Below are 18,800 nucleotides of genomic sequence, written 5' to 3'. Positions count from 1 at the left end.
TTAGTTTATTTCCATTGACAGCAATGCAAAATTTGATGAACAGAAGATAATTACTTTGAAAATTTTGAATAAATAAAACATTTTATATCATAGATTCCTTCAAAATGACAAAACTGGTTTAGCGATCTGCCGTTTCATTGATAAACAAGTTTTGATACGAGTTGGATTTTTTTTTTTCAGTTTATTTATTTAGGAATAGGCACATATACAATATAAATGCAAGACAATATCACAGAGGAACACACAGTTAAAACAAAAGTTGTTGTTAAATACATAAAATAAAAAGGTAAATTTTAACAGCTATTTGACTTTAAGAGCACAGTGAGTAAATTAATGCGTATGCCTATGCCAAGGATAACCCATGAAAGCCGCATGGCTTATTTCCAATGGGGTCCTTCTGAACTATATCCTATAAGGGATATAGCCCTAGATTCTGTGCTTGTTGACATGTTCTACTTGTTTATAAACAATCCAGCTTAACGTCACACGTACAAAGTCCCGTGAATACTATCTTAACAGTGACGAATCGTCATACCCCGACACTAGTATTAATCAAATTTTCCTTCTTTTTTTTTTTTTTTTTACAAGGACATCAATTTCACATCTTTCAGAAAGCTTAACATTTAATTTCTTCACATGATTATTGTACACCGAATACAAAAGAAGTCCCTAATAAATTGTTATTAAATTATGACAGTTAACAGTTCCGCATGGCTAGGTTTACGTAGAACAAATGACACGATGCCGTAAGCAATGTATTAATTTATCCATGTTGGGTGAATTTCTCTATGTTAACTGTGTGGTTACTATTAACATACGTTCAGTATTTCCTGGTGAATTTTTATCTCAATTTCTTCATATCTCTTGAGAGACGGATCAGGAAAAAAGGTTAAAGGATCGTGATTGATTTTCTTTTTCTCAGTGAAACATTACGGATTATTTCACCACGGATTCCCAACGTGAGGATCAGAAAGCGGAGGATAAAATGACTCTCACGTCATATCCATCCTCCTGGAGCTTAACGTCCCACTCCCCACTCATCAAGAAACGCCTCTCTCGGTCCGATTCCGCCGGGTCACTTCCCGACAACATCCTAGATAAGAGAGACGCCAAGGGTAGAACAACCTTCTTCAATGCCACGAAGGTGGGAGATATAAACGAGGCGAAACGGCTGTTAAACGCAGGGTCAGATGTCAATAGGGGTGATATCTACAAGGTCACTCCGCTCCACGAGGCCGTGGAAAGGTCAAACTCACAGATCGTCGAATTTCTCGTCTCAAAAGGTATAGTATTGCTTCAAATTGATACGTCATATGAGGAAGTCGGTGTAAAACTTGTTTATAATGTGGTAAAATCTTTCTTAAATTGGAAAATCACTTTAGCTACTACACCCATTCATCATTCAAACACTGTTTAATTGTTATAAATAACCATTTAAACAAAACATTGAATTTAAAAACTGCCTTCTAACTTGATATAAAATTTAACGAGGGGATACTGTATCACTGTCTATCAAAAGAGACAGAATGTCTTGTACATTTCCTCAGAAAGGGGGGTAATATCCAGTCGGAATTGGGATCTTTTCTCCAAGTAAATATCCCTTAGGTAATAAGGGTTAATGACATTTGTCAGCCACGGTATTCTTAAGGTCAAACGCTCTTCTTCCCTCACGAAATCAATCTGCTTGGTTTAAGACCAAATAAATAAATAAGATTTTATTCTATCCAATGTAAAAAAAAAAAAAAATTAAATTAAATATTTGGATTTCATTGAATATGAATATATGTTTACTCTTTTACCATAGATAATTAACAACATGGCTATGGGTCACACATAAGAATCAAAAGTCAATTTAAAACTGGCACCAAAACCCCAAACTACAACTACAGTTTTAGACATCCCATGCATAAAAATAGTTCTCTAATGAGGTCTTATTCATCAATGACAGATTCCTGTCATCGTAAACCAAGTTATCCATGATTAGGAAGTGACTCTTTGGTCTCTGCCGCATTAAATCACCCACGTGATTTAGAGTTACAGTGCATATTCTTTACCTTCTAAACAATATGCAGACTGTTGTGTTGGGATTTGCTATAATTTAGGTACCTTATCAATATATAAAACCTGAGTTGTGTTTTTCGTACATACAATTTTCAATATTTTGGTACTGTGTTCGGTATCAAATCACCACTTTAGCGAAGAAGATTGATTGATTGAATATTGTTTAAAGTCCCTCTCGAGAATATTTCACTCATATGGAGACGGCACCATTTTCGGTGAATGGCCGCAAAATCTAGGCCCATGCTGGGCGCTAATGGCCTTTGAGCAGGGAGGGATCTTTATCGTGCCACACCTGCTGTCACATGGGACCTCGGTTTTTGCTGTCTCATCCGAAGGACCGCCCCATTTAGTCGCCTTTTACGACAAGCAAGAGGAACTGGGGACCTATTCTAATCCGGATCCCCACGGGACTAGCGAAGAAGAATGCTGCGCTTCAGCCCACATTAGCTGAAAGTTCAAGTGGGCTTCCCAGATCATATTCTGTCCGTCATCTTTCTGTCCAACCATCCGTCTGTTTGTCTGCCTGTGAACTTTTACCATTTTACACTTCTCCAGTTACCAACAATCTTGCCACAAAGGATTTTGAAATAAAGGTGATTCACCGGTCGCGGTGGCTCAGTGGTTAAACCGTTCCCTTTGTGACTGGGAAGTCGTAGGTTCGAGCTCGTCTTGTGACTTGGTCTCGTCCGACCTAAGACGTAAAAATAAGTAGTGACTGCTCTTTTGCCAAACGCTCAGCATTTAGAAGTAAGATTTTTAGAAGTAATACTGATATGGGCTTTTTTGACATCAAAGGCAACTGCTACTTCAGTTAAAATGGAACTCGAAATAATTCATATATAGGGATCAGTCATCAAGAAATCACAACTCTGATTCTATGTAAAAGTACATAAATTTGAGTCCCGTGGGGATCCAGGTTAGAATAAGTCCTCAGTGCTCCTTGTTTGTCGTACGAGGCGACTAAATGGAGCGGTCTTTCGAATGAGACCGCAAAATCCAAGGACCCATGTCACAGCAGCTGTGGCACGATAAAGATTCTTCCCTGCTCAAAGGCCATAATCGCCGAGCATGGGTCTAATCGCCGAGCATGGGTCTAATCGCCGAGCATGGGTCTAATCGCCGAGCATGGGTCTAAATTTTGCAATGGTGACGTCTCAATATGGGTGACGTTAAACAATATACAATCTATAACCAACCAACCTAAATTAAACAATATACAATCTATAACCAACCAACCTAAATTAAACAATATACAATCTATAACCAACCAACCTAAATTAAACAATATACAATCTATAACCAACCAACCTAAATTAAACAATATACAATCTATAACCAACCAACCTAAATTAAACAATATACAATCTATAACCAACCAACCTAAATTAAACAATATACAATGTATAACCAACCAACCTAAATTAAACAATATACAATCTATAACCAACCAACCTAAATTAAACAATATACAATCTATAACCAACCAACCTAAATTAAACAATATGCAATCTATAACCAACCAACCTAAATTAAACAATATACAATCTATAACCAACCAACCTAAATTAAACAATATACAATCTATAACCAACCAACCTAAATTAAACAATATACAATGTATAACCAACCAACCTAAATTAAACAATATACAATCTATAACCAACCAACCTAAATTAAACAATATACAATCTATAACCAACCAACCTAAATTAAACAATATACAATGTATAACCAACCAACCTAAATTAAACAATATACAATCTATAACCAACCAACCTAAATTAAACAATATACAATCTATAACCAACCAACCTAAATTAAACAATATACAATGTATAACCAACCAACCTAAATTAAACAATATACAATGTATAACCAACCAACCTAAATTAAACAATATACAATCTATAACCAACCAACCTAAATTCGAGTACATATATGTATTTAAAAAAATGCTGGAGTTCCTCATTGATATATATCTATGTAGTCCTTCCAACAGTCTGTTGGAATTCCTATGGACACGCTTTGTGCTCTTCTTTAGTTCACCTACTATGTAATTTTTATGAGGCAGAATTCATTTTTAAAACTTCTACATGAGAGAAAAAAATCTCTTTCTGCTGTCTTCAAGTCGACATTTAGATACTTCGACGACGTTTTACCTAGTAACAATGCTCACTTTAATTTACATGTCGATTCGATATACCCCAGTGAACTCGAAATAAAAGACTTCCATATCTGCTTCATATTTGATTATTCTATTTAACATAGACGTTAAAGGTTAACAAACAACTCAACTTTATGAGAAATAGGATGACTTCGGCCTCTTCGTCGTCAACTTCCCATAGTGATTTAGTAATATTTCATGATCACCTGCATATGGAGTTTATGTCTTTCAGGTAATTCGATACGCAAGAGCTTGTTCTGCGTGTGGTCAGTTTTTAAATCGAGGCAAGCTACTGACTTGAGTTGATGTTACAGGAGTTTCAACAATCTGGTTTAAAGTCAGCATTTTGCAAATTCTATAGCCGTTATAATGACATAATTTGCAATTATAACTTTATTAGGTCAAACACTCTCTGACGTGTTTCATACCAATTGTTAGGCATATCTTTACATAATAATTTTAACTACGTTTCCTTGATCAAGATATAGGGCTCACGGCGAGTGTAGTTACTCCTCTTCGGCACCTGATCCCACCTCTGGTGCGTTTGGGGCTCCGTCTTTGCCCTACTCTCCGTTTTGCTTTATGGACTTTTTGTGATTGATCACTGTTCGTTAACTTCATATAAAACGAGGTCCCGTGTCGCGACAGGCGTAGTTACGATAAAGAACCCTCACGTGTACCGTCCAGAGCGCCATAATACATGTAGGTCAATATTGGTGACACTTCACCCGCAGCTGGTGACGTTTTAATATGAGTGAGGGACGTAGAGCAAATAAACAAACATAAAAGATAATCGTCATTCATGTGTTATTAAATCATGCCCCAGGATGATGTGAGCATCATTATTGTCTTCGGTCCAAGTTTTCTCTCACCAGCCGTAACTAGGAAATTCCAAGTATTTACAGACTTCTCATTGCTCTATATTTGATAATGTTGCAATGCAAGAAGACGCAGTATTTCTAGTCAGCATGCATCTTTACGACACCTAATGGCATGATCCCAGGAAGGTGTTAATCGTATCGCAATGACAAAGACACTTTCCTTCAGCTGCGGTGTTCTTAGAATGCTATCTGACGATGTGTTTCATACCAATTGTTAGGCCGTTCTTTACATACTAATTTTGACTACAGGTTAATCGTACCATTGATCACAATAGTCGATACATTTCCCTTCCCTTTTTTTTAGAAGATGGGACAAATCAAATCCTCCAATGTCATGGCTGCACGAATTTCTTTTGTAAAAATCGAAATATGGCACGATGGTTACCCATAATAAAAATATAATTCATTGTTATTTATATTAATATGTGTGGACTGTAATAGCACTGAGGAAACACTGGATGAGACTAGAGATTGTGTTTATGAAAAACAAATATCTCGCCAGCTCCCCAAACAGGAAGTGCTTCAAATGAAACCTTCCCCATTAATGTACTGCATGGTATGGAGGAGAAAGCACGTGCAGGATTATAGACATTATGGACTCCGATAAGTCATATAGGAGAAGTGTTCACAAACTATTTTACACCCTCCAGCCTCCAAATCTACTATAACTTTAAGGATAACATTGGATCATCCTGTTCCTGCAATATGCACATCTGCAAATGACATTGAAGTATTGTACAAAATTACAAGTCTTTAGGATAAGCCATATAAGAGGAGAAGCGTTCACAAGCTATTTTAACATCATCCACCCCTCTTAGATCCACTATAACTTTAAGGAAAATAATTGGATCCTCCTGTTGCGACAATATGCACACTTACAAATGGTAATGAAGTATTGTACAAAGTTTCAAATCTATCATATAAGTCAAATAGGAGAATATTCACAAGCTATTTTACATCCTCCATCCCTCTTAATCCACTGTAACTTTTCGAAAAATAATTGGATCCTCCCGTCCCAACAATATACACATCTACACGTGGCAATGAAGCATTGCACAAAGTTCCATAAGCAATATGGGAGGAGAAGTGTTCACAAAAATTGTGTGACAGACAGACGGACGGACGAACGAACAGAAGGTACAAAAACAATATGTCTCTCACTGGAGGAGGGTATCATCAATGGAAGGATTGGAATGGCTCCCAGGAACTCAAAATGAAACTAGGACTCTTTATCTAGTGACAAGTAACTGCCATCTGTATAGAGCACGATACCACATACAGAACCGTTGGATCAGTTGGTGCGTGTGGCGTACCTTTAGCTTAAGCATGGGCGCGGGGATTTTTTAATTTGTCCATGGCCATTAGCCTATCGGGAATCTGGAGGGATTTCCATTTACTAGATCAACAAATGCAGGAAATTATTTGTTTTTTCTTTATTCAATAATAACGAAGCAATGGTAAATATGGGAACAAAATTGTTTGTTGTGGTTAACGAAATGATTTATTGCTGTTAACATTTCCGAGACCTGGAATTTCTTTGGCGTTGCCGAACTCTGCTATTGGAAGACAGATAACAAAAACAAGTAATTTACTTAAGTCCTCCGAGAACGCTTCACTCAGATTAGAGACGTCATCAACTACAGGTGACCTATGCTAGACACTCTAGGTCATGTAGGGGGCGACGGTTATTTATCGTGTTAACGTAACCCTGGACTCGATATACCATATTTCATTCGAAAGACCCATTCACTTCTAGTGCTACGCACTTGGCGAAAGAACAGTCACTGCCTATGTTCAATGTCTTTAGTCTGATGCGGCAGCGATATAGGGAATCCCACCCGGGACATCCTAGCTGCGACACGAACGCCCTCACCGCCATTAGGATACCCTTATAACGAGCGCCCTCACCTCCATTAGGATACTCTTATAATGAGCGCCCTCACCTCCATTAGGATACTCTTATAATGAGCGCCCTCACCGCCATTAGGATACTCTTATAATGAGCGCCCTCACCGCCATTAGGATACTCTTATAATGAGCGCCCTCACCGCCATTAGGATACTCTTATAATGAGCGCCATTAGGATACTCTTATAATGAGCACCCTCACCACCATTAGGAAACTTTTATTATGAAGCAACTCTGTTAGTGTTTTCCACATCATCCCAGATGCCTGTATGAAAATTTGAATTTTATAGAATATTAAAAAAAAACAAAAAACTAAAACAATGCAAAACAGGTAAAACTTGTGCAGCAATAATGATACATTACAATACTGCAGTATTGCTAACACAAATTATATTGATCAATGTTCGTTATCTTCACCTTTTATTCATTAAGACAGATCATTTTCTTATAGTAGATGCTTATGTGGTGTTTCAATCTCATTAACATCATATTTTTGATCCGCTCCAATATTCTGAGATCGCTAATACAAAGGTTTTGTATTAGCGAAATCAGAATATCGGAACGGATCAAAGATCTTGACTCAATCAGATTGGGTGGTGTTTAAAGCCTCCTTGTGACGTAACAGAATGTTAGCGTTATTTTGGTGTATAGAAATCATTAATGTTCAGAGGGTTGGCGTTGGTTTGATGTATAGGTCCTTTGCTACTAGTTCAGTCGTTACAACATGCAACTTTGTCATACCTTTCCAAAAATTCTTGGATTACCTCTATCCACAAATCACGTATTAATCGAGCCTCCTAGACTAGTGAAATTGTAACGGAATACACAGTTTTTCTTACAAAAATCCATTTTAAAAACTTCAAAATTTGATAGGTTGTATTCAAAGCGAATTTCGTATAAAATAATAAATGTATGTTAGTAACGACAACGGAGTAAAATGATTTATCTTGTGGTCAGTCTGTTGTATTAATTATTTTGTGTTACACACTGTCAGTTTAAGCAGGGATTTCAGTGAAGCATGATGATCGTAAATCAGACCTTACGTGTACAGTCGTTGCTAGCTTATAGAAAACGTAGCTAAGACTGTCCACTAATGAGACTGACAAGTGCATTTCAATTATTTGGTTTTCTTCAATAATAACGACTTATTGGTTTAAAAAAAATATGTGTGTGTAAGTATGGCAAGGAAATGATTTTTGTGGTTAATATTTCCGAGATCTGAGTTTTCTTTGACAGTGTCGAACTTTACTATTGGGCGATGGTCAGTACTCAAAACTAACACTGCAATTACACGAAGTGGTACTGAAATCTGTCATTAGTCTAGAATTCATTATGATTCACTCATTTATTCATGTAATGATTCAATTGCTAATTTATAGGTAAATTAGAAAGTTTATAGAGCAATTTAAAGCAAGTATCACCCATAGCAATACCTGCCTGTGATTCCAATTTGCATCGTTAATGATGGTTTTGCCCTTTTTGGATATAAACAAGACGATTTTTGGCTATAATTATGATGATAGGTCATTGATTGGTGACCATACATATCATATGGTATTAATTTCATTGACAGCATTTGCCAAAAATTATCACGATTTTACCAATAATAAATAGCAGTACCGATATTCATCAAAGGAGATTAATAAATGTAATTGACAACTTAAGTGATTCATCATTTCTCATATAAAATATTATTGGAGGAGAGACAACCAATTACGCAAGTGTCTGTTTACTCAAAAAAAAAAAATAAGATTCTATTTTTATTTTGTTGACATGGCTTGCATTAGATGTCATCATTGCACGAGATCATATGCAGGTTGTAAGGAGAGGGCTAAAACATGCTGTCCCTGCTACACAATCCCATTGTAAATAAAATATTGTTTGAATTGGAATTAAATCATTGCACGAGAGATATCCATTGGATCTATTTTTATCGTATTCTTACATGACGTATTATAATTCATGCTGTCGGTCTTGTTTCTGAGAAGGAATCATTCAAATTAAAGATTATAGCATTTAAGGATATGTTGATTTACGACAGGCATCGGTTCTTTTTCCGCCTTATCTAAGTCATTTTTCACTACACTGTCAAAAAGAATTACTATAAAGATTTTTAAAAACATGAAGTTTTTTTTAGTATATATAACATATGAAATCAGTATTTTCTTATGGTAGAAGAAAGGCGAGATACGTGTAGTTCCCTGGGACTTAGTTTGTGATGTCTGTTGTACTGTGTTTGATACTTATTTACGTCCCCACACAGGTAGTGACCTAAATGCCAAGACGATTCTGGGACAGACACCATTAATGAGAGCCGTTCTCTACGACGACATCGACCTAGTCAAGTATCTACAAAAAGCAGGTAGGTGATGTGTTAAGGTAACAGGCAATTCGCAACCTTCCATAAAAGACAAACCGTCGTATGTTTTGAGTAAGCTTACAAGCAGTGGAGTGCACAAAGATTATGCTCGTTGTTTCCGAAGATTCACAATTATCACCTCCATTTGAATAATTTGGATGACTCGCTGTTTTTTGAGCAAGTCGAATTTTATAAGTTCATTTTGATAAATAACGTTTTCTGTTGCTTGAACTCTAGTTATTCAAATATGATTGTTTCATTCTTCTGAACGATGTGGTTTACAATCTCTGACTAAATAATTATTATGTGTCATTTGTTCCCAATAAATTTCTTTAAAAACTCGGAAACGCAACTTTGGAATGTTTCTGTGGTGTTTATGTCTTTCAACTGAATCTATACATGAGGGCATGTTCTGCATATGATTGATTGTTTTAAACAAGGCAGGTTACTGACTAATAAGTTGATGTTACAGGGGTTTTAACAGTCTCATATAAAGCCAGCATTTCGAAAATTAATTCTATGGTTGTGATAAATACAACATACAACATGTCAAATACATGTCATAATTAGATCAAATGCTGTCTAACGTGTTTCATACCAATTGTTGAGCCGCTGTTTGCAATTTGCTTTTGATTATGAATTACGCCGTTTATCTGATCAAGATAGAGGGCTCTCGGTGTGACTAGTCAAGCAGGGAATGCTTACTCCTCCTAGCTACCTAATCCCACATCAGGTGTTTCCAGTAGTGCGTGTTTGTCCTCTCGATTTGGAGATATATTGCTATTTGTTGTCTCCACTTTTTTCATATGATTATCGCTCTCTATATCAAATTCAAAAATCTCTTAGTGGAGGACAAGGGGTATTCTTCTCTTATTGATACGTGTCTATTTTATATGTATACACAATGAGGGGTGCAAATAAACGCTTGCTAGAACAAACAATATTCTTCATTATAAAAGTAAAACTCTCTTTCTCTAAATGTCTACTTCTGTGACATCATTTTGAATACATGTACACATGTCAAATCATACTTTATGTATGCATATTAAAGTAAGTGTAGAAAAAAACTAAAGGATTATATTTTTTAAAAAGGCAATTGTGGTAAATATTAGGTCGTAGTCATAGATTCATGTTCTAAATGTTATAAGCTAAACATTGAAACTTATCATTGATAAAAACTCACAGGACATCAAGAGTAACGGGGCGGGTTTTTAGCTCACCTGAGCCGAAGGTTCAAGTGAGCTTTTCTGATCGAAATTTGTCCGTTGTCGTTGTCGTCGTAAACTTCTCACATTTTCATCTTCTTCAGAACCATTGAGCCAATTTCAACCAAACTTGGCAAAAAGCATCCTTAGCTAAAGGGGATTCAAGTTTGTTCAAATGAATGACCATTCCCTTCTCCAAGGGAAGATAATAATGAAATTACATTGACGACTTATAAAAATCTTCTCCAGAACACTGGGTCAATTTCAATCAAACTTAGCAGAAAGCATACTTGGGTAAAGGGGATTCACGTTTGTTCAAATGAAAGGTCACGCCCCTTTCCAAGAGGAGATAATAGCAAAATAGGGAAAATACATTGACGACTTTTAAAAATCTTCTCCAGAACACTGGGTCAATTTCAACCAAGCGTAGCACAAAGCATACTTGGGTAAAGGGGATTCACGTTTGTTCAAATGAAAGGCCACGCCCCTTTCCAAGAGGAGATAATAGGGAAAGTACATTGACGACTTTAAAAATCTTCTTCAGAACCACTGGGCTAATTTCAACCAAACTTGGCACAAAGCATCTATAGGTGAAGGGGATTCACGTTTGTTCAAATGAAGGGCCATGTCCCTTCTAAATGGAAATAATCACAAAAATGCAAAAATAGGGTGGGGTCACTAAAAATCTTTTTCTCAAAAACCACTGGGCCAGAAGAGCTGAAATTCACATGAAAGCTTTCAGACATAGTGCAGATTCAAGTTTGTTAAAATCATGACCCCCTGGGGTAGGTTAGGGCCACAATAGGGGATCAAAGTTTTACATGCGAATATATAGGTAAAATCTTTGAAGATCTTCTCAAGAACCACTGGGCCAGGAAAGTACAAATTTACATAAAAGCTTCCTGACATAGTGCAGATTCAAGCTTGTTAAAATTATGTCCCCCGAGGGTAGGATGGGGCCACAATAGGAGATCTAAGTTTTACATACAAATATATAGATACAATCTTTAAAAATCTTCTCAAGAACCAACCGCCGCAGTGGTCTAGAGGTAGAGCGTTCACCCCACATGCGGAAGGTCGGGATTCGAATCCCGGTCGCGACATACCTAAGTCGTTAAAACAGGTAGTGACAGTTCCATCGCCAAAACGCTCGGCATCAGGTGTGAATGTCACGGGTCCTCGGAGATGCTCTTGAAAACGGATGTCCTGTGTCACAGTAGGTGTGACACGCTAAAGAACCCTTTACTGCTCAATGGATATAAGCGTCGAGCATAGGCCTAAATTTGAAGCCCTTCACCGGTGTTGGTGACGTCTCAATATGAGTGAAAAATTCTCGAGAGGGACGTTAAAAAAGATACAATCAATCAATTAATTTCAAGAACCATTAAGCCAGAGAAATTGAAATTTACATGAAAGCTCTCTGACATTGTGCAGATTCAATTATTTTTTTTAATTATGCCCCCCCCCCCTCGGGGGGGGGGGGGGGTAGGGGGGACCGCAATAGAGGATCAACGTTTTACATACAAATATATAAGGAAAATCATAAAAATCTTCTCAAGAACCACTGGGCCTGAAAAGTTTACATTTACATGAAAGTTTCCTGACATAGTGCGGATTCAAGTTTGTAAAATCCATGGCCCCCGGGGATACGTTGGGGCCACATTAGGGATAAAAGTTTTATAGGGGAAATCTTTTAAATATGGGCCAAGGTGAGTGATGTGGTCCATGGGCCTCTTGTTATCTTTGATTCATGAAAATAAATATGTTACATGTAGGCAGTCTTTCTTATCTGCTTGCTTATATGAGAAGAAAGACATAATCATGGTCATATTACGACAAAATTAGACAGCGATATGGATATTCATAAACCATGTCATTTCAGATTATCTGAAGATAAAACAATATATACTATAAATGTCCAAATCAAGTAGTTTATCTGCCATTTTAAGATGATCAAACCAACGAATTTTGAAGTGTTCGTTTATTCTTTTTTGCCTTCTCTGGTGTATGCGTTGATTGAATATTTAATAGATATAATTCATTTATTAGAATCAAATTGGTTACGCTGTTTCAATGGGCAATTCTTCTCGTTTTGATTTTAATAGCAAGTCGCTGAATATCATATGGGGGAAATGTGTTTAATAGTCACTAATGTCATTTCGTATTATATTATGAGATCTTTTTTACATAAGAATTCATTTCCATGTAAAACTGAATAAGCTTTGTATTACTTTCTAACACTATTACGCGCGTAATGCTTGATAAAGTACTAACGAAACAGTTTGACTAATTCATAATTCCTTTTTTAGGTGCCAAAGTCGATGAAAGGGATTGCACAGGTAAAACTGCTCTTCTCATAGGAATCCAAGAGGGACGAACTGAAGCATGCGCATATTTAATCAAAAGCGGATGTGACGTAAACATATATGATCGCTTAGGACACACAGCCATGATGGTGGCTCTGAGAGGAGGAAAGACGTCCAATTTCTACATCGGACGTAAACTTGTCAAGCATGGCTACGATTTGAAAAGAGACGAAAAATGGATGACACCGGAGGAACTAGAGTCGGTTAGTGTGAAGCCAAACGTTGTAGACAAAATCTGCTCAAAGCTTGGAATTACACTGAAGAGAAGTCCGTCCAGTGCCAGCAAGAAAGACAGGGGCGAGAGCAACTGACATTGATTTAGAGACGTCTGACTACACCATCACACCAAGGAATGGCTGCTGTAGCACTAACAGGAACCCAGTGCTTTCAAATGTTCTACACCCACTTATACATTAATACGATATCACAAGTGCTTAAGTGTAAATAACGGGAACTTCGGATTTAGATATCTGCGTATTGACAAAAAGACGAACATTGTCATTTTCATTAAGAGTCATTATATCCTAAGAGAAGTGATGTATATCCCTACATTAAGCGTGTTGTTTTATGAATCATTTTACCAATTTTACCAACTTCTACAAATCAAAACACAAAGAATGTCATAATGTCATTTATTTTCTATGCATGCATGTATATTATCATCACAGTTATTTATACTCTAGAATTAATAGTTTTATAATTCTGCTATCACATGTCTTCATTCTCAGTTCCACAAAAAACCTTATAATGACTTAAACCCGACTTAGGACCGTTGATTTCTTCATGATTTGCAAATTTCTGAGTAAGCACACTAAGTATATCACTATGATAATCCTTGCCTATTTGATTATGTTCACCTCGATAGTCTTCAGATTTCTCCATTGTGCGCTCTCCATTTTATTTACCGTTGAGGAGTGCGTCAAGCAGTTCATAGATTCAAAATTCATCTTCATCAGCTAACACAAATTGATAACGTTGAATTGACAATGCAAATTTTGTTTAAGCTAGATCTTGTTATCGTTTTTAATCAATGGCGTTATATTAGCACTAAATACAAAGACTACATATAATGTGCAATCACATAAAATCTCAATCTAATACACAGCGCAGATAAAAGTAATTAATGTAGCACTTGCAATATGCAACACATGAATGTGTTTCATATAAAAATGGTGGGCATGAAAAATCCGACACCTGCTGGAACTTACGAAACAATATACTTGAACAATAGATGAAAATCTTTTTTCTGTAAAACATTCACTTTTTGAAATTTCTGTGTATACTACTGCCTCTGTGATATTCTTATGAATATAATATATATATATATATATATATATATATATATATATATATATATATGTACATCTGTAAAATTCATTAAATTTTTATGTATCCCAAAGAATGTGTACAGGAAAAATAAAGAGTTAAAACAAAGTGATGTGCGAACTACTGTGAATATTGGTCATGTACTTTTGTGCTGAAAAAAAGTGAAAATCAACACCATGAAACCTTAAAGGGCCAAAGAGAAGATCGTACAAATAATGTACTCTCTTCTTTCTATTCTTTTTCTTTTTTTTCTTTTTTTTCTTCTTTTTTTTTTTTTTTGTATTTCAGCATACAAGACTTTTGTAACAACACTTGGAAATTTTGTGAATAGCTAACATTGACGTACATGAAAGGTGAAGATAACGAACAGTGATCAATCTCATAACTCCTATAACCAATACAAAAGAGTTGGGCAAACACGGACCCTGGACACGCCAGAGGTGGGATCAGGTGCCTAGGAGGAGTAAGAATCTCCTGTCGACCGGTCACACCCGCCGTGAGCCCTATATCTTGATCAGGTAAACGGAGTTATCCTTAGTCAAAATCAGTGTGCCAAGAACGGCCTAACAATCGGTATGAAACACGTTAGACAGCATTTGTATTGGCAAATTAGATCGTTAAATTGTGTGCACCTTAAATTGTGAAATTCCATCGACCAAATGTTTGGATGTAAATAAATATTTAGTGGTAATTCTTCCGCGCAAAGTGGTCAGTGTGATACCGTTTATAACACCAAATGTAAATTAAGCCCTAGATTACTACGTAATTTTGTAACTGCTAATGAATGTAAATATGATTACAATTATTTGTAATATTCATAAATTTAAAAGTAAAATAATTTTCTATCAGTGTGTGAATTTGCCTTTTCAGATATAGGTCTTTGCTCAAAAATTCAAATTTGCTTTGTCGTCAAAGAAAACAATAAATTGATAGTTATTTTTAAAACAGTATAATATCTATCACTTTCACATAATATAATTCATTGTAAATCGTCTCTATACAGGCGGGTATTTATTTTTTTTCAATCGCAATACTTTTTGATAAATTTGCTTAAATCAGATGGTAAGTTGTTGTTTTTTTTCTTGTTTCTTTAAGGCTTTGAGCCGAAACTGCTTCATTCAACCCATACGTCGACTTTGAAGTTGAATCAATGTCCGGCTGTGGGGTTTTTTTTAGGGGGGTCGTCGTGTTGGCTCGTAACAGGCCTATTTTACCAAGCACCACGACTACGGTCTTTTGTGTGTCAGAGAGACTGTGATCCCTGACACGGGACACCATTTTACGTCCCTTCCGACGGACCATGAACATAATCAAATTTAAACACAACAATATAAATCCTTATAACCCTAAATCTTATTGCAAACGTCGGTCTCATGCAAAAATCGTAACACGGTGTGGATGTTCACTTCAAAAGAATTTTCATTGGCAGCTGGTCATTACAATCCAGCACAGCATGTTTATCGGGTCGCTGTGTTGGCTCGTAACAAGTCTACTATTGTATGAAACACCTGAACAATCACGGAATGTACATTCTATTTGACTATGTTATACAAATATAAAATTGTCAACCTACAATGGCCGATCAGTATTCTGGTAATAATCACATTATGATTCAAAATTAAATTGTTGTCCCCCAACGCAACGCGGAAGGGGACATAGAAATACCGGTATCCGTCTGTCCGTCCCACTTGACTTTGTGGACGCAACTCCTCCGAAACCGCTCAACGTATTTTGTTCAAATTTTGTAGGATTGTTAGTCACCAACAGAAGTTGATCATATTGCGCTGCCATTGTGATTTGACAAATTTTACAGAAGTTATGGGACTTTGATGAATTTGTACATGCTACACTATAGGACGACTTTGTGGACGCAACACCTCGGAGACCACTCAACGGATTTTGTTTAAATTTTGCAGGGTTGTTGGTCACAATATTTAGTTGATAATATTTCACCGCAAATTTTGTTTCTACAAATGTGTCAGGAGTTAAGGAACTTTTGTGCTTCAACTTTTTTTACGGCGGTTGGGGGGGGGGGGCATATGGCTACGTGTAGCAATCTTGTTTCGTTTACTTTCTTTCTTATGCAGTTTTGTTTTTTTATAGGATATCTCGTTCAGTTTACCAAGATGTACAGCACCGAATTCAAACAATATTTTATAATGTATATACATGTACATGAAATCAAACATAAATGGATTGAACAGCAGGTATTGCTAATGTAAGGCCTTTCCATACAGGGTTCAAAACCATACAAATAGATACATAAAACATGTAGAATAGTAATAATTCATACCGCGCCTTATATAAAACAAATTACTCTAAGGCGCTTTACAAGGACAAGAAAAGGAATGCAACAATAAAACACAATTAAGTGAAATTAAATAATACTATAACATAAAATCTTATATCTGTAAAATTATCAAAATAAAACACCATACTATACTAGTAGTTAGATCGATAACTAAAAGCTTTTTTGGTGTTTGATAATTAAAAACACATTTAATACATGTTAGAATCTAAAAAGCTAATTTTTTAAAACGAGTTTTAAGACTTTTTTTTAATTTTAAGAGATATTGTCTTCATGATGTCATTTGTAAGTTCATTCCAGAGATGTGATGCAACCCAGCTGAGTTGGCGCTGTCCGTATTTTTTCTTGATAATGGATGATTACACTAGTTTGATTAATTCATATATTTAAATTAATGTTTGAGGCTGTATTAAATGATGAACACTGTAAACAATGGTTCAGGTATCAATACATTGTCAAATGTTTAGAAACCACAAAAACGGATGTTGGTTCTGTGGTTATAAGCTTAAATTAATCATACATATATAATCATCTCACTGTAGACAAAACGAACATGCACAATTCTAAATATTGCACCTTTTTTGTTGTAATTAAGATTATTGTCTCCATTTAAAATTAGTTTAAGGGTAACGGTAACTGCATATGTTTCTAGTCTTTGTCTTTGTGAAGCATATTTTGGACATTTCGTGAAACAATTGAAATGCGGTTTTAAAAATTCTTTCACACATATCATTTTCATTTTCCCTAAGAAATGATTGAAGGAAATTTAGCATTTGAATTACAACTATTATTCCATGCAGTATATTTGTTTTACAATCTCCTTACGTTTTGGGCAATTTGATATATTTCAGGGTGATCCTAAATGTGATAAACAGGTAGCTCAGTTCTATTCGAAAGCGGGATGTCGTGAGTTCGAGCCTTGACCGCGTCAAACCTAAGACATAATCATAGGTAGTGATTGCTCCTTCGCCAAACGCTCGGCATTTAAGAGTGAGAATCACAGGTCTTTCGGATATGAAAACGGAAGTCGCCCTCTTTTTCAAATCAGCAGAAATAATCTTTGACGTTAAAGAACATGTTTGACTTAATTCGTCTTGATACATGTATAAACATTTTAGATTAGGTTTTAATGAACGGTTGTGTCCACAGTTTGTAAATTTGTAGGGGGGTTACCATATATAATTGCTCTTTCTCTTTCTTTCTCTCTCGTTTAAGGTATTTCATCCACTTATTTCGTCCTAAAGTCTGGGACATAAAGTATCTGAATTATACGTAGCTTTTTTGGTTGATTTTTTTTTTCCTGTTTCGTGAAAATTTACGAAGATAGAACGATTGCAAAAACTTTCTATTATAGTTTTATGCAAGTTTTCCAATTCAGCGTACAACTCTTAACGAATATGAATAGAATATCAATTCATTCAGGCTGTTTTTATTAGACACATTTTAACATATAGGTGACAAATTCACTGGAAACCCTGTATTTTAAACAAGTATCAAACTGACTACGAAATTTCTGGAGTAATGCTGTTTTAATGCGGAGTAACTAACGCTCATTGTGAAATGTGGGGTAACTAATGCTCATTGAGGAATGCGGAGTAACTAATGCTTATTGTGAAATGTGGAGTAACTAACGCTCATTGTGAAATGTGGAGTAACTAATGCTTATTGTGAAATGTGGAGTAACTAATGCTCGTTGTGAAATGTGGAGTAACTAATGCTCGTTGTGAAATGTGGAGTAACTAATGATCATTATGGAATAACTAATGCTTATTGTGAAATGTGGGGTAACTAATGCTCATTGTGAAATGTGGGGTAACTAATGCTCATTGAGGAATGCGGAGTAACTAATGCTTATTGTGAAATGTGGAGTAACTAATGCTTATTGTGAAATGTGGAGTAACTAATGCTCGTTGTGAAATGTGGAGTAACTAATGCTCGTTGTGAAATGTGGAGTAACTAATGATCATTATGGAATAACTAATGCTTATTGTGAAATGTGGAGTAACTAATGCTTATTGTGGAATGCAGAGTAACTAATGCGTATTGTGAAATGTGAAGTAACTAATGCTTATTGTGGAATAACTAATGCTTATTGTGAAATGTGGAGTAACTAATGCTTGTTGTGGAATGTGGAGTAACTAATGGTCATTGTGGAATGTGGAGTAACTAATGCTCATTGGGAAATGTGGAGTAACTAATGCTTATTGTGGAATGCAGAGTAAC

General features: G+C 36.0%; 1 protein-coding gene across 1 annotated transcript; it reads left to right on the top strand.

Annotated features, from left to right (window-relative positions):
- Positions 1 to 204: 204 nt before the first annotated feature.
- On the top strand, positions 205 to 14,381 carry LOC125679165 (serine/threonine-protein phosphatase 6 regulatory ankyrin repeat subunit C-like). Its single transcript, XM_048918133.2, has 3 exons — positions 205 to 1,283; positions 9,277 to 9,375; positions 12,887 to 14,381. The coding sequence occupies exons 1-3, from the start codon at positions 986 to 988 to the stop codon at positions 13,252 to 13,254; spliced, it is 765 nt and encodes a 254-aa protein (XP_048774090.1). The 5' UTR covers positions 205 to 985; the 3' UTR covers positions 13,255 to 14,381.
- Positions 14,382 to 18,800: the final 4,419 nt, after the last annotated feature.

This window comes from Ostrea edulis, chromosome 2 (assembly GCF_947568905.1).
Source record: "Ostrea edulis chromosome 2, xbOstEdul1.1, whole genome shotgun sequence".
Taxonomy (NCBI): Eukaryota; Metazoa; Mollusca; class Bivalvia; order Ostreida; family Ostreidae; genus Ostrea; species Ostrea edulis.
Note: the sequence above shows the minus strand (reverse complement) of the source record. Positions and strands in the feature narration are given on the sequence as shown.